The following is a 26,684-nucleotide window of genomic DNA, read 5'->3' as shown; positions in this document are numbered from 1 at the left end:
AAATTAAGCTGAAGTGAACAGGCTCTTACTTGGCAAAATTCTAGGATAAGATGAGTATTGTATGGTAAGATAATACTGACTAAGTGACTTTATATGAAATATACTCGTATAAGATGATTTTATGAGGGACCTTCATGTAAAGGCCATAGAGGGATGAAAAAATTGTAGCTTATCATATGAATTAAAATTGAATGATACAGTAATTAGCATGTCATATTTCTCTAATTCTCTGACCAATAATCTTAGTTATTATGAGCAACAACTATCAAGTACAAAACTTACAGCTTTGAATCAGAAAAAATTGCACAAAAACAGATAATATCACTAGGAAAAAAAAAAGTTAATCCATGTATTTAATCAAATAGAGGCAAAAGACTATAATTAATATCATAATTAAAATTAGAAAAATAATTTGGGTTGACCATGATCCTAATCATGCAAACTAGAAGCATGTCAGTAAATGACCACAAAACACATTCTCTCCATGTTTTAATGTCGGAATATAACTCCAAAAAACTTTTACATTCATAACATTACTTAGCTGTTTTAGATTCCCAAGACCTCACGAATTAACTTAATTTAATCATCTCACTAATCAATTAATTTACTCACTAATCAATCATTTTAATCTAACTTTATTTCTTTCTTATAGAATAAGAACCTGCCACTTTTCTTCCATAATCTCTGATCATCATAACCTCCAAAACACCCCCCATTTTATCCAAAAAAATCACACAAAAATGTCTTCATAACAAGAAAAATTTAAAGGGAAGAAAGATTTGATTGAGCAAAATGCAAATGAAGAACAAAGTTTTCATCTTTTTGTGTTTTTGTTCATTTTGTGTTTCTCTTGTTTTAGCAACACCAAATGATGAACTCTTAACTTTGTTATCAATGAAGGACTCCTTCAATGATCCCTTGAATCAGCTCAAAGATTGGACTAACAACACTAAAAACCCGGCTTCGCATTGCGAATGGAAGGGTGTTTGGTGCAACTCTCAAGGTTTTGTAGATAAACTTGATCTTTCCAACATGAACATAAGTGGGAAGATACCAGATAACATACAAAACCTTAAGAGTTTGACAGTTCTTAATCTTTGTTGCAATGCATTTGCTTCATCTTTGCCTAAATCCCTTTCTAATCTCACCTCATTAGTAAGCCTTGATCTTAGCCAAAATGACTTCATTGGTAGGTTTCCTGCAGGTTTCAGTGAAGCAAAAGGGCTAGTTACACTCAATGCTTCTAGTAACAACTTTGAGGGTAACTTACCTGATGATCTAGGCTTTTGTAACTCCCTCGAAGTGCTTGACTTTCGAGGGAGTTTCTTCGAGGGATCGATCCCTACTTCCTTTCGAAACCTTCAGAATCTGAAGTTTTTAGGCCTGTCAGGAAATAATCTTACAGGGGAACTTCCTCCTGAGCTTGGTTCTCTGTCATCTTTAGAGACTATGATTCTTGGGTATAATGAGTTTAATGGTTCTATACCTTCAGAATTCGGAAACTTGAGTAATCTGCAGTACTTAGACTTAGCTGTTGGAAGTTTAAGTGGGAAAATTCCTGCACAACTTGGGATGTTACAGAAGCTTGACACAGTTTATCTGTACATGAATGAGTTTGAGGGGGCTCTTCCATGGGAATTGGGAAACATTTCGTCGTTGCTGTTCTTGGATGTTTCGGATAATCAAATTTCAGGGGAAATTCCAAAGAGTTTTGGGAGGTTGAAGAATCTGCAGCTTCTGAACTTGATGTGCAATAAGCTGACAGGTGAAGTACCAAGTGAGATTGGTAATTTAACCAACTTACAAGCTCTTTCATTGTGGAAAAACTCTCTGACAGGTCATTTGCCTGTGAATTTAGGTAAAAATTCCCCTATGAAATTTCTTGATGTTTCATCAAATTCTTTGTCAGGTGAAATTCCTCCCAATCTTTGTGATTCTGGCAATCTCACAAAACTTATACTCTTTAACAATTCTTTCTCTGGTCCTATACCTTTAAGCCTTTCGAAATGTGCATCATTAGTCAGAGTCAGAATACAGAACAACCAGTTTTCTGGTAGTATTCCTGCTGGTTTAGGTACCTTACCTAACCTTGAGAGGCTAGAATTAGGAAACAACAATCTAACCGGAGCAATCCCGGATGATCTTTCCCTCTCATTGTCGCTTTCCTTCATCGACGTGTCATACAATAATCTCTATTCATCTCTTCCTTCAGGGATTCTCTCCATTCAAAACTTACAGAATTTTATAGCTTCTAAGAACAACTTAGATGGTCATATTCCTAACCAGTTGCAAAATTGCCCTTCCCTTGCTGTCCTTGATCTTTCCTACAATCATATCTCCGGCGTAATCCCAAAGAGTATTGCTTCATGTGAAAAGCTGGTCATTTTGAACCTTAAGGAAAACCAACTCTCAGGTGAAATTCCACACTCAGTTGCAGGAATGCCCACTTTATCCAAACTTGACCTTTCTAACAATTCTTTAACTGGTCAAATACCTGAAAACTTTGGGAACTCACCTGCTTTGGAAATGTTCAATTTGTCCTACAACAAACTTGTAGGTCCTGTACCCACAAATGGCATGTTTTCTGTTATAAACCCGAATGAAGTCAGAGGCAATGCCGGTCTTTGTGGTGGCGTACTTCCCCCATGTTCTAGGAGCAATGAAAAATATTCAGGTCGGCCTAAACATAAGCACATTAATCATGTAATCATAGGATTTGTAGTAGGAATATCGGCCATTCTAGCAGTCGGACTTGCATTTTTTGCAGGAAGGATGGTGTATAGAAGATGGTATTTGTATAGCAGTAGAGTAGAAGAGTGGTTTACAAGCAGCAACAAAGAATGGCCTTGGAGACTAGTAGCATTCCAAAGGCTGAACTTCACTTCTCCTGACATATTAGCATGCTTGAAGGAATCAAATGTGATCGGAATGGGTGGAACCGGGATAGTTTACAAGGCCGAGATCCAAAGGCCACACTCAATCATAGCAGTGAAGAAGTTGTGGAGATCAGCAGGTGACCCTGAAGCAGGAGAAAACTTGCTAGCTGAGGTTGAACTACTAGGAAGATTGAGGCATAGGAACATAGTTAGATTGATAGGTTACTTGCATAATGAGAATGATGTGATGATGGTTTACGAGTACATGCCTAATGGGAACTTGGGAACAGCATTGCACGGTAGTAAACAAAGTCCGAAGAACAACATGCTAGTCGATTGGGTGTCTAGGTATAATATAGCAATAGGAGTAGCTCAAGGCCTGTCCTATCTCCACCATGATTGTCATCCTTCAGTGATCCATCGCGATGTCAAGTCAAACAACATCTTGCTAGATGAGAACTTTGATGCTCGAATTGCTGATTTTGGGCTTGCAAAGATGATGCTTCACAAGGATGAGACAATCTCCATGGTTGCGGGATCTTATGGATATATAGCACCTGGTGAGTATTCATATCCATTTTCTGCTTGCTTGTTTAATCTTGCTTATATTAGTCAGTATCATTTTGATTTTTATACATAACTACTATTTATATTATGAACATCCACAGAAAAACTTAGGCACATGAAAACCAAAAACCAAAAACCAGGAAATTTAGAAGTGACAATGCCCAAATAGACTGTCCTGAGTAACTTTGCAAAATTTGTCCCAAACTTAATAAAAAATGTGAAATGATAATTGTGCTAAGATGTTTCTAACAATATAACCCCTTTCAACTAGAACATTTGATTTAAAATGGACATTATAGAATTCAATCATAAACCGTTACAGTTTTAGAAAATGTGACAACTTTTTCCGGACATCCTATAATAGTATTGTGACCCTACCAAATTCAAATAGAAGAAGTTTTTTTTTTTTTTTTTTTTTTTTTGAAGTATATAACAGATACAAATATGAATTGCATTAATTGATCATTTACATCTATAGTTGAACTTAAATTCTTGAGATGCATTAAACATACGTATTTTCTTTAGCTAGAAACTGAGTATGAAATTTTCTGTCACAGAATATGGTTACAGCTTAAAAGTTGATGAGAAGAGCGACATCTACAGTTATGGAGTCGTACTCCTGGAGCTCGTCACTGGCAAAAAGCCATTAGATCCAATTTTTGGAGAATCAATCGACTCAGTTGGGTGGGTGCGAGAAAAGATTAGAAAGAACGGAGGATTAGAGGAAGTACTTGATCCCGAAGTATCAGGCCAATGCAAGTACATACAGGAAGAAATGTTACTGGTCTTGAGGATCGCCCTTCTTTGCACAGCTAAACTTCCAAAGGAGAGGCCTTCCATGAGAGATGTTATATCAATGCTCAAAGAAGCGAAGCCTCGGAGAAAGAGCATTTGCAACAATAATGGATATCAAGAGTATCAACCTAACATTGACAAACCAGTCTTTAGCACATCCCCAGTTACAGGCCTGTTGTAGAGAATTTCATGTATTTACCAGCATTGCCTGTAATTCTTCGACCCCCCTTTATTTTTCTCGTGTAGATTCCCACTTTTCTATTTCTGCTTCCATTTTTTTTCTTAATATAAACTTCTAGCACAGATATAGTTGAAAAGATTATTAGACTACACTTGTAGTCGTTTATAACTTATGTATATTGAGATCTGTATTATAAGATTAGGCAGGAGCTTCTTTATCAAGCTCCACCATTTCTTACTTCATCACGGATTAACCCTATGTTTGGATAACACTAGTGAAGGGAAAGGGAGGGGAAGGAAAAAGAGAGGGGAAAGAGAGGTGAGGAGAGGGAGGAGGTGACCTTCCATTTGCCTTCAAAATCTCTCTAACAATGGAAGAATTTGGTTTATTAAAAGAGGAAGGAAATTAGATCCTCCCAATTCCCTTATCTTCCCTCCTTTCATTAGGTATCCAAACAAAGGATGATGCATCTTTTCTTTTCTCTTCTCCTCCTTTTTCCTCCATCACTCTATTAAAACAAAGAGTAAAACAGAAAGCCAGACTTAAAGAATAACAGGTCAAAGAGACAACAATCGATCATCAATGCAGACGAGAGAATAATATTAAGAACAAAAAAAAAGAGATTATACTCATTTTCCCTTGCATTTTACCTTTTACTTTCAAGATCAAAATTTTACAAGCATGAGCTTAACTGCTTACAAAATCTCGAGTTCAAAACAGCTCAGGCTAATTTCTGTACACAATTGTGGGGTGAGAAAAAAGAAAAACCGGCAGCTTCTTACATTTTATGCTCTGTATGTACAAATGATCTCCAGTCATGTGCAAAAAACATTGTATAAGCGAGTGTAGCGGACTTCCAGCAATTTCTCTTTCCCACTCAAAAAGTCAAAATCATCCTCCTGGATGATAGAGAGGCATTCACTGTGTCCTAAAGTGGTAAACTGCATACCTTTGACAATCTCTAAGTTGCTGCACCTAGAAGAGCAGTTTCTGATGCACTGCCATCATCATCGAGATACCTAATAGACAAGGACTGCAGAAACAAATAGAGCACCAAACTATAAATTCTAAGAATAGGTAGGCTAATATGAGGAATTTTTTCTTAGTTGTAAGAGTATTACCTCACTCTCATAAACTCTTGACAGGGAGAAAGGCTCAATCTCTCGAAGTCCACCATTACTTTCAAGAATTCTGTCCAAATCCTATTCAAGGAAACAGAAAATACGAAAACCGTCAAGAAAGCTTGATTAAATAGTGAAGAGAGATAGTGTCACTTCTAAAATATAGGGGTAGCTAAAAACGCAGCTAAATTTTCTAATTCATCCAACTAAGTTAACTAAATTCTTTAAATCTAGTACAGGGTGATAAAAAAAAAGGTACTCCCTCCATTTTCGGAACAATTGGTAAGCTCCCTAGGGCACATAGTTTAAGAAATAATGACTATTCATATTTACTAAGCTGTATTTTGGTTTTCTTCTTCTCTGCTAGTTCTTATTGAAACAAACTATCATTTCAATAGCAAAACAGGTCATACCTTTCCTGTCAAGATTTCAAAATCAAGCAATTCATCAACAATTTTTTCCAGCACTGGTCGATTTTTCAGTAGCATATCTTTAGCTTTGTCATATGCAAGATAGTACATCTGCCAAAGAAAGGCAAGGTTTCAGTTTCTGAATCATAGATGATGCCTCAACAAATTTATGAAAGCCTTAGTAGAAGTGTCCAATATATTTGAAAAACTGAATTGTGTATAAACCTTCTCAACTTTAGCTGCCATCTCAAATTCATGCTTGTTTCCCATGCTTAGAGCGGTAGCCTGTAAAAGATTTGAAATAGAGGATAATAGAAAGCAGTAGAACTAAAGATAATAGATTTTACAGAATTCAAAGTATAATTTAATTAAAATTACATAAAAAAAAAAAAGGGGATCCCAATAAACAAGCCAGATGAGTGAAGCATCAGTGCTGCTTATAATTTTACTCTTCTTTTCATGCATCAGCTGATGTAAATCTATTTAAATCCCACAATGGTAAATCATATCTAAATTCTTCTACAAGTGCCCACAGTTTCACCCTACTGCTAAATGAGAGCCATACAAGTTTTCTTAATTGACCAATAATCAAATGGGAAGTTTATATATGGACAAAGGTAGTAAAAAAAAAGGAGGGGGGGGGGGGGGGGGGGGGGGGAGTAGAAAAAAGAAAGTGGACACTCGTCAAATGATCAAGAATGCAATTGGCGCTGTCAAGTGAGGTACCTACCAGTTCTCCCTCCTGATTTCCCACTAATGATATTTAAGGATCAAACAAGCATCATTTTAACTTTCCTGCCCGTAATTATGACACAATAATAGAGATAAAAGATTGAGTACAAGAACAATACCGCATTTCCATGATAGTAAACTGTAGGACTGTCATCAGGCCCCCATCCATACTGAATCACCATCCTAGTGGCTATCTGTGGCAAATAACAATATACAAGGTTCACATCAAAGCATTACTATCTAATTGATTTGAGGTTGAGAAAAGATGAAAGAGAAGCAAAAGTGCAACGATGCAGTATTTAGTCATACACAAGATCTAGCATGTGAAGTCCCAACATATAACCCACCTCCTGTGCCTGCTTCAATTCTGAAGCAGACAGCAAATTTTCTTCCCCAAAAGGAAGTAGTAATTGTGCTGCAACATGTGATCCAAAGCAAAACACCAGCCTTTTTTCCAGATATGATATAGTTTCTACATTTTCGTTCATAGAGCCTTCATTTTTTGCTTTAGTGATCTTGGTACATCCAATTCCCTGCACAGGTATCACAAAAAATTACACTGCTTGACCATAAAACTATGACTAGTACAGTCAGACAAGTTATTGGCCTGCCAATGTTAAGATGTAATCACCAATCACTAACAACTACAGAAAGGGATCCCAATAAACGAGACAGATGGGTTAAGCAGACCTAACAGCCAATCTAACTACATATAGAGCAGCCTTCCTGAGCTTGGGCATGAAGAAGAAAAAAACTACCAACTACAAGATTACCTCACATGGTCATAAAATCCAGTATTCCTTTTTTTTTGTTTTTCTTTTAAGTAGATTTATAGCTCAGATTGTATAGCACAAGAGACAAATCTCAACAAAAGAACTGCCAATTATCATGATTACCTCACATGTTCAGATCAATCCAGTTCTCCTCTCTTTTATTACTACTCCAACTAGGAACATGACAAATACTACGTATATCAGAAGATAAATCAGATTCTCAACGAAAAAGAGGGGAGAATGGATATGAGAAGGATAGCAAGACGAAGATAATCAAAGGGCATAATATCCCTCCTTTATAGCAAATTTCACATTCAATATGGCCATTTGACCTAGAAAAATAACAGAGCTCTGCTATCAAACTCAACCTTTCAATAGAATTAAAGGATGTAAGAATAAGCATTATTCAAAAGCATGCAGTTATATGGTAGGCTGATGGACGTATTACTGAGATGAGAAAATTTTGAAAAACAAAATCAATTGTATAATAATAGGAGAGCTCAGCAGTTTTATTCATAGAGACAAATGCGTCCAAGTTCTAATTTTTTCACCTTTGCTTTGATTATTCTTCTAACAGATTGTAGTTTGGCAAGTTTTTCATGATCAACGAAAAAAGGTAAAAGGTTACAAATTACTAACCTCCCAGGCCAGGGGCTCAAGCCATATATTATCAACAACGTCAAAATTCGGCAAAAGAAGAGCAATTAGAGCACGACCAGCAGCCCATACAGCATGTGGAAACTTTGTCTCTCTTGTCCACTGTCAATATATGTAAGGCTTATATGATTGATCTAAAGTATCATATATCTTTAGAAAAACAAGATTGGATCACTGGATCAATTAGCAATACTAAGATCAACAAAACAAAGACACTATTTAAGTGCCAAATTATACCAAAATATACAATCAAAACTTGCCTGACATACGTAATGGACAAAAAGCTTAAAAAAAAAAAAAAAGAGTTGATAGACTGAAAAATCTTACATCAAGTGGAGGAGTATATAATTCAATTCCATTGCTAATTTGACCATATGGTTCCATTTGATCAACAACATTCTGTAGATCCTCCCTTGTCAAGGTCAGTCCCAGATGGTTCACAACCACACTGCTTATCTTTCTTGTGACTTTTGTTTTCCTTAACCAGTTAGGGATAGAAGCACTGAAAGTCTACATGTAAACCGCAGGATCATAAATTATATGGTTATTATCATGAAAAGAGATAAAGTAGGCCTAAGGCTGAAATCCCACGTTAAGGATTTGACCTAGATAAAAGCATTGTAGTTGAGAAATTAGTAAAATTGGCCACTTACTGCAAACCAACTACAGTAGCTCATCAGCTCATCAGTGTCAAGAAATTTACTCCTGAAAGCACTACCTTCCAGAGCCACAGGGACAAGTTTCAACTCAATAGGGCGCAGAAGGGATGTTTTTTCAGCTACCTAAAACAAGGAAGTTAGAACCAACTGTTTCAGAATTGACATATGAATAAAATAGAGCTAGATATGTGATCACTGGAAGTACAATTTCCAACTCAAAACCATAAAGCAATAGTTATAGAAGGTAGGCTGCACTGCCTGAACAACTTGTTCAGTTGTTCGGCGATTTATCCACCAGGGTGGTAGATGAATGCAAGTGTATTATAGTAGAGTCAGTAGACAAAGAATACATGCCTCTTTTAGTTCTTAAGTGTTTTCCAGATAAAAAATAAATAAATGAATAAATATATAAATAAAGAAAAACCAGGGAAAACAACTAAAGATGGGTTCAAATCATAATATATAATCACATATGCACTAATAAAAAAAAAAATAACAGCACCAACAAGATATATTGATCTTCAGTATTCCAATTAGAGAAAGGAATAATAGGAAAGCAATACAAGAAAAAATAATCTATGGCTCGCAAAAGATAGAACATGTAAATTTAGTGTTTCAGATCACCTTTTTCCAATCTACAAAATCAAGAACATCAGGATCCATAGTTCCTTTTGCTGCAACACGCAATATCTTCTCTCTTTCGGTTTGAGTTGGACGCTGCAGATTAAATATTCTATCCATTCGACCAGGACGACATAAAGCTTGATCAATTTGCTTTAAATTTCTTGTAGTAGCCATCACAACCACACCATCTTGTTTTTCAAACCTGCAAGTATTTGGTTTATATCATATATTCAATTAGCTTATACGAGTGATTTAATATTATAAACACACACTAAGAAATTGGTCATAGAAGGAAGAATACCCATCAAGTTCTACAAGCATTTGATTGATAAAAGCCTCGTGATCCTGCTTTTTTGTATGGATAAACTTTCCACGGACACCAGCAAAAAGATCAAAATCTTCCACAAATATTATCACAGGTGCCTAAGGATAGAATTACATAATATTATTAGTAGCTCATAAAGACCTTCCCAACTTTTGGAGTGAAATAAACACATACAAAAGATAAAAATTAACTATGGAGTATATGATGATTTTCTTTTAATAAGATGTAATTGAGATGTAATTGAGAAGATATATATCATGTATAGCCATGCCTTAACATGCTAGGGAATTTTTTTTCTTTCACCTTCAGCTTTCATGAGGAATACATACAAAAAGAAAGCATCAAGATACTAAATAGCAATAAAACCAAATTTAGCAAACAAAACTACTTAGGTTTACAATTAAAGTTTACAATTAACCAATTTTTTTCATTTATAGCTGATATTTTTAACAAATATGATACTTTCCCTTGGAAAGCCATTATAAAATTAGGAAGGATAGAAGAATATCCATCTACTTCTTCAGACCAAGGCCTCCAAGACTTGCTCTTATCCCCCTTAATGATTTCTGAACTGACTGAGATTATTCTGAATATTTGCAACAAATTTTATTGAACCTCTAATGAGAAATTTACCAACTTTGGATTAAAATGATCTAAATCAAAATGTCCCAAGTAAACTATAATTTGCTACTTATTTGACATGAAAATTGTGGAAAGGAGAAGACTGGTAAGTTGTCTCTCACATCAGCAATTAGATGAAATTTTTTCTTCACAGTTGTACAGCTAAGCCTGCATTCATCAGAACCCCCTTCTAAAGCAAAGCATTGGGGATGATGGTAGGTAACAAAGACTATAAAGCATACTCCTCTATTTGCCAAAATTAACACCAGTACACCACAGCTTAAGATCTTGAACTTGGAATCTCCATTTTTTTTTTTTTTTTTAAATGAGATTCTTCATTACTTGAGCATACAGATAGAGAAAACAAAGTTATGTCTATAGAGATATACCAAGTCTCTTGCTGTCTGGAACAATTCTCTGACATTGGATGCACTTTGCCCAACCCAGAGTCCAGCTTCCAACTGCTGTGCTTTCACCTCAACAAGAGGCACCCTGGCTTCAGCAGCAATAGCTAGTGCCAGGGAGGTTTTTCCAGTCCCCCTCTCACCAACTATAAGAACACCCTGCAAGTAACAAGATATCAGTTCAATAGCAAATAAGCTTGCCAAAGCTGGTGAATCATGAAAAAAACGAATAGCACAAATTATTTTGTAAATAATTCAGAATCAAAAAGCTCGTTTTTAGTGGGACAGAGGAAATACGGAACATTGTTCTCTCTTAGTAAAATGCTTAGAATAAATAAAATCAAATTACGTTGATGTCATCATTAAAACTTTTTGCTTCATAAATTCAAAAGAATAGCCAGATCTTGAAAAACTAAAATCTAAATTTAATCAAATTTCAATATGGACCGGACCCTACTGAATAAGACCAAATTTGAACCAGAACCAATCTGATACATATCCAACCCGAAAGTGAGCCTGATTCATACCTAATTCGAACTTGTTTTTGGTGACTGATGCTTGCCGATTGGTCTCATGTCATGGTCAGTAGTTGTGGGCTTGTGGCAGTAACGAAATGACTTTTCGGTTGGTTGGTGACTTGGTGCCTCGGAGGGTTTGTATTTAACGGAGGTGTTGAAGGCATTGGATCTGTGGAAAAGGTTGTGGAGGTGGAGATTTAAGTAATGAGGTTGGGAATTAGTGGCTGTTTGTGGCTCTTGTGGGTGTGGCATATCAGGATCTGGAGCTGTTAGGGCTTGTGGCAGCTGGTGCTGTGGTGAGGTTGTCATGGGTTGTTGGTCATATAGTGTATATGACTATATGTGGAGTTAGTCAAAATAGGTCCCAAGGGAGGGTAAAAAAATCATGGCAGAGGGCTTTTAGGGAACTCCAAAAAGGAAAAGGGAAAAAGGAAAATTAAAAATAAGAGGATGGCCAACCAAACATCATTTTAGGGAATTAGGAGTGTTGCTTTCAATTTTAACCCCTGACCTAACAGCCCCCAAGAGCTTTTCATGGATCTGATAGGTCCCCAAAGTCATTCACAGTTTTTTTGGAATTAGTAAACTTTGTTGTTCTCTGTTTCTGGAAAGAGTTACTTTCAGCCTATTGCTGTGATTTGAATGTGATACACTGATACCATCTATTATAAACATGATGTGGTTCCCAACAGAAACCCTTCCCAGATAGCAATCTACTGATATTTTGGATAAAAACTTCTAAGTGCTTGGTTAGTTACACCATCTCAAGCCACATAAGAGAGCACAGTTAGTTCAGAAAATTTCTTATTATCTGTTCTATTATGTTTCTCCAATTGTAGCTGGTTTCAGAGTTATATACAAAACAGAATTATTACTTAGTTTTCTATAGCAAAGATCTCAGTATAACAATCACCAAAAACAACAAACTTTTCTGTAATTCAATTCTTAAGAACATACCCGAGGTGCACGAGCTCCCAGCTTCTGGAATGCACTTGGATTTTGTAAAAAAGCCACAACTTCATTAATCTCCTCCCTCATAGAATCCACGCTTGCAAAATCTCTCAGTGGTATTGGTGGATTTTTCACTCTCTGAAGAACAGAGAGCCATCAGTATCCAACTATTAGTAATTTGAAAATAAACCCAGCAATCAGCATACAAGCTTTTACCTTCATATTATCAAACACTGTTCTTATTGGATCAACCCCAGCTCTCCTTTTTCTTAATATTCTCCGCCTCTTATATTTCACATACCTTTGCTGCAATAAACACCCAATACATCACAATTATTTATATATCAAAAACAACTGAAAAGAGGGCAGTAAAAAAAGCAGAAGATAATTGCTTTAAGGCATTCAAATCAGAGAGATAGGATACAATTGCTTTAAGGCATTCAAATCAGAGAGAGAGAGAGAGAGACAAAATGCAGAAGACAATTGCGGGGGATGAAAAGATAAGACTTAACTCACCAGCTCAGTGAAAGTGAATGATATCATACAATAAGTAAAGGGTCTAAAAAACAAGATGTGTTGAAATTAGTCCACATACTACTTTCAGCGCATAAGCAAGAAACAAATATCTGTTAAAATATTTTTAATCTAGATTAGTATAGGAAATAATAGTAGTAAAGTGTATTTAAACTAAATCTTCTTGCAATATATGTACAAAGACTAACCATGACACTGCAAATTATTGGTTTAAAGGAAAGCCAAAATGTTGGGAGTGCAAAAGGTTTAGTCATGTAGGAAAGAATTGCAAGTTCAAGAAAAATAAAATGTTGGGAGCACTAGAAATTTCTATTGCAAGCAAATAGGATTATGTGATAACATCCTGTTATACCAAGGTATTAAGAAGTAAAGAACTAACATCTTAAGTTGTATATCGGGTGGCAGTTACAATAACTATAACTAGAGGATAGATCATTACAAAGTTGAAGCTGAAGACATACCAATCTCCCAAGCTTCCGAAAATTTGGATCTCGGCGGTAAGGCCCATAACCAAGTATTCTAGGGAGCTTTTTCCTCATGAACTGGAATGTATGATACAGCACAAATCCATATATAGCACTTCTGATGAGAAAGAAAAAGTAATAACGGAGCGTATTTGATTTTCTTGATTTGAAACTATACTCTGCTTCAGATTGCAATTCCAAATACCATGTTGATCCAATAGTCTCATCGTATTCCTCAGGCCAAGCCATTCCCAACCTTATCCTCAACTACAGAGTGGAAACAATCTGGAATGACTATCAAAGAATAAATGAATAAAATAATAACTTAAACAGACAAAAAAAAATGCAAAAAGCAAGTACCGGATAAGGTATTAGGAACTCCACAATCGGAAACACAAACACCATCAGCACGTCATCATTGATATATTTTATTTCGTCCAACAACAACTCTCTCCCACGAGAGACATATTGGTTGTTCCATATGCCATTAAATAACTGATGAGACAGTCTTGCCACCAAAAGAGCTTGCTGATAGATATTCAACTCTGACAGTGGAATCCACATAACGTGTACAGCAGTCGGGACACCAGATGCAAGCATTTTGAGATACAATTCATCAAACCCTCCAAGATCTTCGAAAATAAGTTCATATTCCTGTAATAAAAAGTTCTAGTAAGAAACACCAAAAATCATACCCACAAAAGATTAGCTGTTGTTTACAAAGCATGACCTTTAAGTCGACATAATATTCCTTGTCTTCCTCCCCCTTTAGTCCAATGTACATGGCACCCCAATCGTGCCTTATTCGAGCATACTGCACAAGGTTCTTGGAGACAGCACATGGAACTGCAATGGACTCCATTTCCCACCGATTCTTCTCCTCATTGTAAAATGTCTTCGATACAACTCTATCGCGATCCAATATAATGCGCTCCTGGGAAATATATGTAAGCAAAACCTTCAGCAGACTATAATTCTAAGAATCACATAATATTTCTTTCCAAGCACGTGATATATCTCCCGGCATAAAAATGCGCAGCCTTTTACACATTCATGCATGAATTACTCAAATATGTCAATTACTTGACAAGTGTGTGTGTGTGGACTCAGAGAGTATGCTTTACAACAAAGAGTATGCACGGGAAATTACCTGTCTCTTTGACACATATTGTTTACCAAGGTCAACATCCTCCAATACACTTTTTTTTAACTTTGCTTTTGCATCTTCACGCCATCTCTTCCATCCATGATATAAGTGGATGCTTACAGCCTTAGGGACCGTGACCTCTTTACTGCCAAACATCCATTTCAATTCAGCTTCTGGAAAACCTTTCACAATCTCATCCTCTGAAGTATTCACTAGAATACGCTTTTCCTCCCCGTGTTTTCTCATATCTTTTCGAATACGAGCCTCTAGTTCTCTTTGCAGATTCTTGGATTCTTCAAGGGCTTGCTTTACACGCAGAGCAAAGTTTGTTAGCTCTCCTTCAAAGAGTGGCCCGAGTGCATCATCAAAATCCACCACGCCAGGCAATACCATCTGTTTTAAGTGTTCTCTTTGAGCAGCTTCTAAGCCTTTCTGTATATCATTCCTAGAATATGCTACAGAAGGCATTTCACGTGGACTGCAATGATACAACCATAATAGTGTCAGATAAAACAAAGTTGCTTAAAAAATTCTGATGGCTTCATACTTACAGGAATGACTGCAACAGAAAAATTAAAAATCAAGCACAAGCAGCAAGGTATTAACATCAAAAATTGGCAAATGAGGCGCATTTGTTCTTTACATTCACCATTCGATGTGTCCCTACCCATGAAATTAAATGGAAAAGACTGATGTAGCACAAAATTGAACTAGCATTGGCTTTAATAGGAAAGCCATGGATGACCACACTATTTTGAATATATTACTCCTTTGCTAGATGTAAGATTTAGAAGCTATATAAAATGATTTAAATGGACCAGCAATCTACTAAGAAGAGAACTTGCGGGCAACATCTGGGTACATTTGTCAACAGCAAGGCACAAAATTACTTAATCACATAAAAATTTACAACTATATAGTAGCTGCAACTTCTTAAAAGATTTATCATTCTTTTCCAACTACAAAATCCGCAAAACTGCTTTGCACTCAACATAAACAACAATCAAGAAGCCACCGAGCACCTCAATGGGAAAATAGATAACTTACACTTTGTTTAGATAAGAAGATACGGAGAGAAAGGGAGGAAAGGGAACTACGCGGGGGGGGGGGGCAGAACAAGCTCTCCTACATCGATAATAGGTTGGGGAAGAAAAGAGGGCGAAGGAGAGATCCAATTTACTTCTCTTTCATAAACATCGCTACAAATTGGGGAGATTTGGAATGAAAATGGAGCTCCACCTTCTCCTGCACTTTTTATCCCCTATCCTTACTCCTTTATCCCTTTCCCTTCGATCTTGCTTTCCAAAAGAAGGGTCAAAGGCTCTCTGCTCTTTAGATACATTAAACATAGCAGTGAAAGCTTCTTCATTAGACATCTGGGTTTGCAATCAGTCACTACTCACTATAATCAGTTCTATCCATACATGATACATCCAACGCTTCCAAACAAAAGATTTTTCTGCAGGACAAACCTACGCACGAGGTTAATAATACTTGGCAATAGATAGTAACAAGATTAGATGCCCACAGAATCTTCTGAACAGACTCTTACACCCAAATGAACCCCCCTCCCCCCAACCACCCAAAAAAGAAATAACAATGTGAAGCAGGCCAAGAAAACTAGTGACTTAAACTGATTTCCAATCTCAATAATTTCTCTCAAAGTACGACAATTAACAAAGCAACGAATTAAAATAACCTCCCCCAACCCACCCACCCCTCCCCCCCCCCCCCCCCCCCCCTACCCCCCAAAAAAAAAGGGTAGATAGTTTGGAAAGCCAGGAAAAAAAAATATGAAGATTAGTTGCTCCCATACATAATACACTTCTCTCTAATTTGCTTATGAACCATTTTGTTCCCTTATGAAACGTCTTTACAGGGAATCACTTGTTTGCACCATATGCAACAGTATATGCAGTATGTAATCAAATACAGCCTCTTCTGTGACGTAGTTACAGACCATTATGTTACTACCATTATGATAGTTTATTAAGGACTTATACATGCTGATATGATTGCAAATCTCACATACAAGAGGACTAGCACTAGGCTCATATTTAAGCTACATTGAATGTTCAAAACCTCTAATATCTTAAAAAAAAATAACAAGAGAGGTGTTAAAGAACACATATTCAAACATTATCTACAAGAATTTGTTCCAAAGATCTTGGAATTGCAATGATGAACGGAATTCTCTAAATTGTTGATTCACGCAGTTATTGAAGTCCAATGTAACTGAAAACTGATCCATCTCATGGTACTAATCAATAATAATATACAGTTTATATATCACTTTGAAACTTATAATTAGCATACTTTAACTGTAAAAAGCAATAATCAATAGCAAAATTCACCAATTTACCTTGCATTTCGCCTAATCTCGAGAATAAATTTCTTCACCAAGAGCTCACATTCCTTCTCAACAAACGAAAGCTCCCTCACACCGATACTAAACACCATTGTTTCCCTTCGCGATATCTTATCCTCAATCTCCCCAATCCTCTTCTGCAGCTCATTGTACTTCTTCTCACCCCTATCCAAGTCCTCCACCAACTTATCTATCCTCTCTCTCACCTCCTCATCGCCGCGACTATCCTTCAACTCAATCAATAATTTATCCTGCTCCCTTTTAGCCCTCAACACCTTAATAAGTATCTTGTCAGCCCTATTAACCAGCCCTTCCTTCTCACTCTTAAGAACTCTCAAATCGGCGTAAAGTGCACTCATTATCTCACCTTTTAGCTCATTTTTCTTTGATTTAACCCCCTTCAAAGCAACCTCTAAATCCTCTATTCTACTCTCCTCTTCCCTAACCTCCTTCATCACCTTCAACACACCTGAAACACTCTCTAACAACCTCTGTGTATAACCCGAAAACTCGTGCTCCTTCCATGAAACCAATGTAGGCTCTTCCTTAACAATTTTCCCCTTCTTCCCCCACAACAAACTACTAATCACAGGCAAAGCAATAGCATTAGGTTGATGCCCACGAATTGGGCACATCCCAATCACAATCCATAACAATGTAAACACAACTGACTTTGAAATACAGCTAAACAAACCATCTTTCACCTCAATTTTATCACAATTACTCGAACTTACACTAGAATTAACCACTTGGGAAGCTTCAAAATTACTGGAGAAGCAAACCCCAGATGAATTCTTCCTAAAAAAGAGGATTGAACGACATGGGTATTGATTTTTTGCTACAATTTTGGTGGAAGAAGTTCGAAATTTTCGTTTATGGGGGTGGTGAGTGAAATGGGGGAGAGTGTGATGTGGGATTGAATGAAGAGGAATAACAATGGAGTTTGAAGAAGGTGGGCATGTTGAAAACATATGGAAATGGAGAATTTTAGTGGAAAAATCGGGAGAATTAGAAAAAAAATTGAGAGAAAAGGTCAAGATTTCATGGAGATTATTGAGGTTTTGAGGGGATTTTGCAGTGTTTGTGAAAGAGTGAAGAAGTGTGGAGTAATTTGGGGAAGGATGACAGATACTGGGGTTTATCGGAAAAGGGTCTGGGGTTGGGTTCAAAGTGATTGTGATGGTGCCGAGGATAGGTTCGCAAACTTAGCCGGTGGGTTTGGCGATATAGGTCAGGTTGATTTGTATTCGGGTTGCGATTAACTTGAGAGGTGAACTGTTGTGTTCAAGACCCAATATCAATACTAGAAGGATAGCTTCTAGAATAAGACAATCAATTAGTAGCTAGAATAAGAAAGAAATAACTAGATTGTAGAATAAGCCAAGAAAGGTGATGCATAGAATAAGACAAGTTATATGTATGTGTTATAAATCATAGCATACTACTTGTATAAATAGTACAAGTAAAAGGGGAGTTAAGCTAAAATACGGTCCCTCAACTTTAGCATTTGTACCATTTTGGTCCCTCATCTTTCAAACGAAGCAAATTGATCCCTCAACCACCCATAACTTACTTTTCCGGTGGAAAAAAGATGAGTACCAAAGTTTAAGGACCAAAGTGTCCATGTGGCAAAAAATTAAAAAATATTTTAAAAAAAGTTTAGGGACCTATCCTAGTAAGCAAAAGTTTAGGGACCATTATTCATTAATTTTTTTTATTATTTTTTTTGTCAATTTTTATTTAAAAGGAATCTTTTAACTGATATTAATTTCTTTTCATCAACATTAATATTTTGGTTATGAGTTTCATTAATAAAACTATTGAATTTCCGAAAAAAAAAAAAAACTCTATAGGATTTTCCACCTTTTCTCACCCCCACATCACCAACAACCTGCCACAAACACACAACCCCATCTCCACCAGTCTGCAGCCTCACCACCGCAATTAATCAACCACGCAACCCAAACCTCCGGTTCGGCCGAACTATATTGCACATGAGCTTGTATATAATTAATAAAATCAGAAGGCCAAGATTAAATCACAAAATAAATCAAAGGCTGGAATTAAAAGATGGTAATTGCTGATGATCGTTAATGAGGTGCAAAGTAGGGAATTGTTTCCCCTATTAGAATAGCCAAATCGAAAGAGAATATGAGAGGGCTGATATATATATATATTCTTCTTTCCCTATTCCCTTCTTTCTTTATTTTTCCTTTTCCTATTTCTTTAATTCGAAGTATTTAATTTTTTTTTGAAAGAAACTCGGAGTATTTAAATTTTTAAATCATATTTAATTTTCTTCTTTAATTATTAAGTCATATATATTTATTTTTTTTAAAAAAGTCATTAATATTTAAAAAAAAAAAAATTGGGTATGTTTTCTTTCATTTTAATCAAAGTTTGTACATAGTAAATAATAAATATTAGTAGCTGATGAGTCATATTTATATAGGATTTATAGGCACATTTATGCTAAGTTTATAGTTGCTTTTTAGGTCTTTTAGTCGCTTTTTAGGTCGTAAATACATAAGTTGTTTGTTTTGTACTCTATTACGCTCCGTTTGTGTTTTTCTTAATGTTTCATGTGATTTGATAGACATTTGGACGCTTTCGAAGTGTTTGGAGTTGACTCGGATAATATTTATATGGAAGCCGACGAATCGAGCTTATTAATCGTAGATACCATGTTCGTGAATGTTGATTTTGAGATTTATATGCATGAGGAATGAATATAGCATCCACAAGGGTTCTTATGCACTTTTCGGAATTGAATTTGAGTTAGAAACAAAGTTAAACGATGTTTTACAAAGTGGCAAAACAGACCTTTGGTCACTCTTTTGATCATAAATTGAGTTCTACAGATTGGATTGAAGCGATTCAAATTGCGTTGGAAACTAGACTTGAAGAGCTTTCCAACAGTAGGTTACACGCCTATATACAACGTATAAATCAGAAGTTACAAGCCTGTGAAGTTGACACAATGCTCATTAGCCCCGAGCGAGAGCTCGCATAGGCCTCGAGCAATAGCAGCCCCGAGCGAGAGCTCACTCGACCAGGGAGCTATAGCTCCAGTTTACCCACGAAAGCAGCAAGCAAGGGGCATCATAGCACGTCTTTTTCTTGGCCCTCGATTCCATTGAGCATTTTCGTGCCACGTCATCTTCTATCGTCCAATCGTTTGACAACTTGTGTAATGTATATTTTACTTTTCTTTAATTATTTTTAGATTAGTTTTAGGATATTATAAATATCTCAAGGGATTATTATTTTTCCCTTATGCCTTTTTATACTTTTTATTTTACGTTCGTTTTAGTTTTCTCTTTAGCCCTAGTTTTTCATGGACAACTCCATGGATTCCTCCATGGATTTGTCCTTGAATTTGTTACTTTAATTTATAGAGGTAATTTTATTTCTTTACTTTTTATTATGCTTTCTTTATTATTTCTAGTTTTTATTATTTATTTCATGCTAAAGTAGTTTATTTCTAGGGTTTGGGAATCCATGTTTATACAATGAATCTTGATTGGTGTTTTTAATATTTTGATTATTAATTTCTCTAATTGATAGTGTTTTATTGTTAATCTTGCAACCTGATCAATTGTTTGATTAATTTTTGTTAATAAGAGTTTGAATCGAAAGATGTTACTTTTAGAGGCTTACCTACAATTAGCAATTCTGATTAAGTTAGCGGCCGAACTACATATGTTGAATTGAGAGCGTTAAGACCTGACCGTAGGCTTAGCAATTGCTCTAGATAATGGATTGATTGAATTGTTATTGATATTTGATAGATTTAGAACTATAAGCATGGTGAACCACAACCCTAGGTCTTTTTATCAATTGTTTTATTCCTATTTTAATTTAGACTACTTCCCTATCCCAATTTCGTGACATAGTTTAGTTTCTCCAATTTCTTAGAGGTTAGATTGAATACCATCTCTCTGTAGATTCGACCCTACTTACCCTACTACATTGTTAGTTGGTTTTGTTAGGAATTTATTTTTGACAGGTGTACGACAACCTATCAGTAGCTGACAAAAAAAAAAAATAACAATAATGATTTATAATCCCTAAACAAATGCTAACTAGGATAAGTCCCTTAACTTTTGCTTAGTTGGCACCACACATCTCCAAACTTTGCTGACTCATAAGTTCCTCCACCATAAATGGTGTGGCAAGGGTGGTAGAGGGACCAATTTGCCTCATTTGAAAGATGAGGGACCAAATATGCAACTCATGCCATAGTTCAGGGATCGTATTTTAGCTTATCTCAGTAAAAGGGAGAGGATATACTCTAAGGTTTTAAGTGAAAACACAAGAGAGTGAGTAGTTGAGTGTAAATATTAAAGAACTTGTGAGATTTGTACATGTGGTTTAGAAATACAATTTTTAATTTGTTTGTTTTTAATCCCAAATTTCTAAGATGAATAGGTTGAAATATTTTGACATTAGTACATCATCACAATATCTATACAAGGTATTTAACACGTAATAATTGAAATAAAAAATGAAAAGTTAACCACCATTATAATATAAACTCTTGAAATTATAATAACAATAAACAATAACATCTTCTCTTATCTAAATTTATTGTTAAAATTATATGGAGTATTAATATAAGCTGTTTTTTTCGATGTCATCAAATTTTCTCTTCTAGATAAATATTACAAACAATTATTTGGGCATCGCCCAAGACACTCAGTAATTACTAGTTAGTGCCTAAATCAATATTGTACTATGAAGTATTCTACTACCTTGATTACTTTATTCAAATTAATTAGGGGAATAATGAATTCTAAATTTATTTGAAATAACTAGTGAAAAAAAAAACTATGTTTTTATATAGCTTAATCTCTTCGTACAGGAAATGGAGCAGCAAAAAGAACATGTTTTCACCCCCTCCCATCTCTAATACTTCCTCCGTTTCTTTTTACTTGCAACACAGCCTTGTGGCACGTGTTTTGAGGTCGGGTTTATGTAATGTAAACGGATAAATTATTCATTATAATTTTTACAAATGATACTTAACCCTATTCTAATCTTCGTGTAAAAATTATTTTGATAAAATAGCTCGTTTACCCTCACTAATCATCTCCTAAAATTGCGTGCCTAAAAGGTGTGTTGTAAGTAAAAGAAAACGGAGGAAGTATAAGATTTTAAAATTGATCGGCTAACACAATTGACTAGAGAATGAAAAGTAAAACGCTGATTTCACATGTCTTACATGTTACATAGAGGCATATAACTTCAAATGAAAATTAAAATATAAGGAGTAATTGTTTCAATTAAAATATAAGTAATACACTCATAACACTACTTTTAATAAAATAACTAGTGTGTGGCCCGAGCGATGCTCCAGGTTATTTTTTTTAACACTTGTAATTAAATAGATAGGTAACATAAGTTCATTGTTTATTATTTATTTATTCATTATTTGTATGCTCCGGGTTATTTTTTTTAACACTTGTAATTGAATAGATAGGTTCATTGTTTATTATTTATTCATTATTTGTATACTCGGGTTATTTTTTTAACACTTGTAATTGAATATATAGGTTCATTGTTTATTATTTATTTATTCATTATTTGTATGCTCCGGGTTATTTTTTTTAACACTTGTAATTGAATAGATAGGTTCATTGTTTATTATTTATTTATTCATTATTTGTATGATCCGGGTTATTTTTTTTTAACACTTGTAATTGAATAGATAGGTTCATTCTTTATTTATTCATTCATTACATGTATATAATTTACAAAGTTTCTCATTAAAACTCTGAATAAATTATTTATGGAAGAACTATTGACTAATTATATAAACATGTTCTTGTAAAAAAAATTATATAAACATATTTTTGTATATAATTTATAATATAATGAAAATATAGACATAATTATTACCAAAATATTAAATAACTAAAATTTATAACAATAGCTAATTTTTCTTGCTTGTATGTATTATCTCGATGATCATAATTAGCAAATAGTAGAATTAATATTTTTTTTTTTTAAGAATTGCAGTTATTAAATGTTCAAATCTCCATCCAACCCATATACTTATATATTTATGAGTCGAGTATTAAAACATTATTAATATATGGATGAGATGGTAAGACATTTAATGCATATTTTTGTGGTTGTGAGTTCGAATCTAGGGGACGTTTGGTTCGCGGAATATAGGTATGAGGTATGAGTTTAGAATGACTAAAACCCATATCATATGTTTGGTTGTCAAAAGTATGAATTTTAAGCTCATGCCTCAAACTCATGAGATATGGAGTTTAGAAACCTTGAGGGGGAGGTGGAGTTTGACTAATTTAATTCCATTAGGTATCAAATAAAAAGGAGAGAATAATGAGATATTCCATTCCAGAATTAAACCAAACACAGAGTATTAATTATCAAGTTCCAATCCGATACCACCTTAACCCCATTTTTTATTCCAACCTCATACCAATTTGCAAACCAACCGCCCCCTAATTATTTTTATATATGCCAATGACAAAATGGGTACCTTTTTTTATGCAGTAACTAGACGATATATACAAATTCACCATGATTAATTTAGGGCTCGTTGGTAATTAGCTATGGTAGTTGGTTGTATCAATCAAATTGCATTAGAGAGATGGTTTGACTAAATATTTAAATTGTCTATTTTACTAAAGACGAAAAATATCTTAATTGATCAAACTCTTCTTACAAAAAGTTAATATGTTGAATAAAATTTTCAAATTAGATTATTGAATTCCAATAATTCTACAAATCATTTACCTTTCAAAAAAGCTACTTATATGGTCAAATTATTGTTTTATTTTGGTTTACTTAGCCGCATGTCAAATGGGATGATAATGTCATTGTCCATCATCTTAATAAGACAATTCCATTTGGAGTAGAACAAATGTATAAGAATATGAATATCATTGTTCCACATAGATAACTTTATTTTACCGTGGTTAGTAAACTATGAGTAATATAATGCTTTTTGAAAAGAAAAAAAAAAATCTCTTTGTTAAAAAGGTAATTCTATACATAACTGTTGGGTTGTATCTTCCAGGTTAACGATTCAATCCCCACTGGAGGCACTTGGGTTGGGGATTCCCTTATTCTCCCCCCTCACTCCCAAAGTGCCTAGCCCGCTAACCCGGGCCGGAAGGACCTATGTGAGGTTTCGGTCTAGTAAGACCCTTCTCCTTACCAACATTAAAAAAAAAAATTTTTAAAAAAAAAAATAGCCTTTGGGGCTATATATAAACATTAAATACACTCTTGAAAATTGTATAAAATTAGAAACTCATGACAAAACACACGCGTAAATCAGTGTGATTAGTGTGTTTTGATGGTCATAATTTCCTAAATTCAAATAATTTTCTAAAATACATTTATTGTTTATATGTAACCCTAAGGGTTATGTAAGCTAGTAAAAGGTAAGGAGTACAATAAATTGTTACAAAATTGACCAAGTCAATCTCGAGTCTAATTGAATTTGACCAACTTATTATTATTTTTTTGCTACAGACTAGATTTTTTTTTTCTTTCTTTTTTTTGAAGAGCTCCAAGAGCTTAATGTAGATAAATAAAGCAGCCAACATCAAGTTCGGCAAGGGAAGCAACACCTTGCGGGAAGCTATCAACATACAAATGCTCAAAACCATCATGTGGGAGTTGCCTTGCCAAAAGGTGAGCAACACAGTTTCCCACTCTCTTAATATGAAAACAAGGCAAAACTTTCAAAATCCATACTAATAGAGCAAATATCATCAACGACGAGGTCCACAGGTGCTTTGCCATTCTTCTCTGATCTTATCAGGTTGGTCATAGTGAGGGCATCTGATTCCAGCTCCACTCTTCTATACCCAAGCTCACAAGCGATTTGCACACCCATTCTTGTTTCCATTGCTTTAAAAACTTTAATTTCACATATGGTTTCCCCATAAATCGTTTCACTTTTGCAGCCACAATGACCCCTTGATCATTCCTTAAAACCGCACCAATACTGTAATACCCATATATTTTATGATTTAATAAAAAGATAATATTTGAGTTGTACTTTTTATTTGATAAATTTGTCAAAGTAAAACATCCTACTTTTTCGTTAGAATTTTTATATGATAAATTAGATTTTTATATATATATATATAAATATTTAACTTTATTTTTAAAAAAAAGGGCTGCCGTTTTATTTTGATTACTATGCGTAAGTTTGAAGGGCAAACCCATCTTTATTCCACCATTACTCGTTCAGTCGTTCCAATTTATAATAAGCAAACAGTGAGATCATTGCCTCTTGATTCTTCTTATTTGATGTGCAACAAACCCTTATTATCACTCAACATCATTCCTTCCGAGAAAGACACGTACCTTACACTAAAAACCAAATTGATCATTAGCCTACCAATTATATTTAGTCATCCTTCCAAGTTTTATAATGACAATTTGAAGTAGCCTTTTTGATATACACGTCAAACAATTTCGTCAAGGCGGTATCATACATGCTTTAGAATTTAGATACTTCGTTTATGGTTGTTTATGATCGAAAAGGTAATCACACTATCAATAATCCTGGAGTCGTATGTTTATATCTTTGTCTAGTAATCACACGAATCTTATTTCTTGATTTTGTTTGATTATAAATTGTTAGTATTGATTGTACTTTGTATTTATATGTGTAAATTTTATAATTTGTGAATTATATATGATCATGATTTATATATATACATGATTAGTGTATGGTATAATATGATTCTAATTGCCGTATTATTTTTGTGGTATTGATTGATTGTGTTATTTTTCTAGGATTTTTAATGTTGTTTCTATAGGGAGTATTGTTTTGAGGTTTAGGGTTACTAGTGCAGAGTGTTATCTTTTTTGTTGAGATTTGATTAATTTTGGGAACTAGTTTTATTTCCCTAAGAGTTAAGATGTTTTTGAATTGAATTATTATATTATTTGGGAACTCGTGCCATTGTGGAGTTATTATTATTAATTTGTGAATGGTTATTTGATCGATGTATAAGATCAAAAGGTTGAGAATTATTATTTTGTTCTTGGTTTGAGGCTCAGCGTTATAGACCTAGTCCTTGGTATGTTGGTAATGAGATAATGATCATGAGTTAAGAATGAGGTACAATCTTTATTTATATTTATTTTTCTATGGTCCCCTACAGTGGGAATTGACCCGTATGTGGTCTGGTTTAAGGTGTTTTATGGTTATTGAGAGTATTCAAGTTTTTATACTTGTTGGTTTTATTCGAATTACCCATGTCCAAGGCTAGGTTTAGAACAACGAGCATGGCACACTTATGAGTTATATGAGTTGATTGAGTAGAGTTCGATCTATTATTCGAGGTTGAGTTGTTAAAGGTTATTTTCAGAGTACAATGTGTAATGTAGTTTTGAACTACATTGTTTAATTGATCTAGTAATGTTAATTATTATATTATACTCTATATTCTGATATGTGGTGATTACTCAGCTTTTGCTGACGTGTGTGTTATTTTGTTGTGCTACTTGTGTTTGTGGCCATGTCTTTTTCTTATGGTGGCCCTGCGACGATCTATTTTGGAATTTGTCCTTAATGGTGAACAATCAAGTTTGTCTAAACAGGTATGAAGTGAACGTAGCTAAAGGATCTCAAGTGTTTCGATTAGTCTGTTATAACAAGTTTGTAAAGTTGTATAAATAGCTCACCTAGTTTATTGGGTTGTAATTATTGGGATTTTTTAAGCCTTAACGCTCGACATGTTGTTGAGTGTGGCGGTAATACCTCCGATTTAGGAGTATGCTTCCGCAATTTTATTTAAATGTTGTTTATTTTTCCTTTAATTCTTATTTATTTTCAGTTAGTAAATCGAGGGTGTTACAAATACTCGAAGAAGTTTCAGATAACACAACAACATTTGAGTTTACTTTAATCAAGTTAGCAGCATGAGCCTTCCACACCGATCTGGACACAACAGC

At 34.8% G+C, this 26,684-nt stretch overlaps 2 protein-coding genes across 2 annotated transcripts; one reads left to right on the top strand and one right to left on the bottom strand.

Moving 5' to 3' along the window:
* Window positions 1-720: 720 nt before the first annotated feature.
* On the top strand, window positions 721-4,629 carry LOC145626487 (uncharacterized). The gene is made up of 2 exons (XM_081678920.1): window positions 721-3,436; window positions 4,001-4,629. The coding sequence occupies exons 1-2, from the start codon at window positions 793-795 to the stop codon at window positions 4,417-4,419; spliced, it is 3,063 nt and encodes a 1,020-aa protein (XP_081535046.1). The 5' UTR covers window positions 721-792; the 3' UTR covers window positions 4,420-4,629.
* Window positions 4,630-5,016: 387 nt separating this feature from the next.
* On the bottom strand, window positions 5,017-17,872 carry LOC145628748 (putative inactive ATP-dependent zinc metalloprotease FTSHI 5, chloroplastic). Its single transcript, XM_081681135.1, has 19 exons — window positions 16,722-17,872; window positions 14,363-14,837; window positions 13,943-14,146; window positions 13,573-13,866; window positions 13,210-13,479; window positions 12,431-12,520; window positions 12,221-12,352; window positions 10,731-10,904; window positions 9,697-9,818; window positions 9,396-9,597; window positions 8,766-8,894; window positions 8,440-8,622; window positions 8,095-8,214; window positions 7,030-7,215; window positions 6,802-6,876; window positions 6,176-6,235; window positions 5,954-6,061; window positions 5,541-5,621; window positions 5,017-5,452 (listed from the first exon to the last, which is right to left on the bottom strand). The coding sequence occupies exons 1-19, from the start codon at window positions 17,696-17,698 to the stop codon at window positions 5,381-5,383; spliced, it is 3,954 nt and encodes a 1,317-aa protein (XP_081537261.1). The 5' UTR covers window positions 17,699-17,872; the 3' UTR covers window positions 5,017-5,380.
* Between the last annotated feature and the right edge of the window lie 8,812 nt (window positions 17,873-26,684).

The sequence above is a fragment of the Chenopodium album genome, chromosome 4 (genome assembly GCF_948465745.1).
Source record: "Chenopodium album chromosome 4, dcCheAlbu1.1, whole genome shotgun sequence".
NCBI classification, from domain to species: domain Eukaryota; kingdom Viridiplantae; phylum Streptophyta; class Magnoliopsida; order Caryophyllales; family Amaranthaceae; genus Chenopodium; species Chenopodium album.
This window is presented reverse-complemented; position numbering and strand designations above follow the sequence as displayed.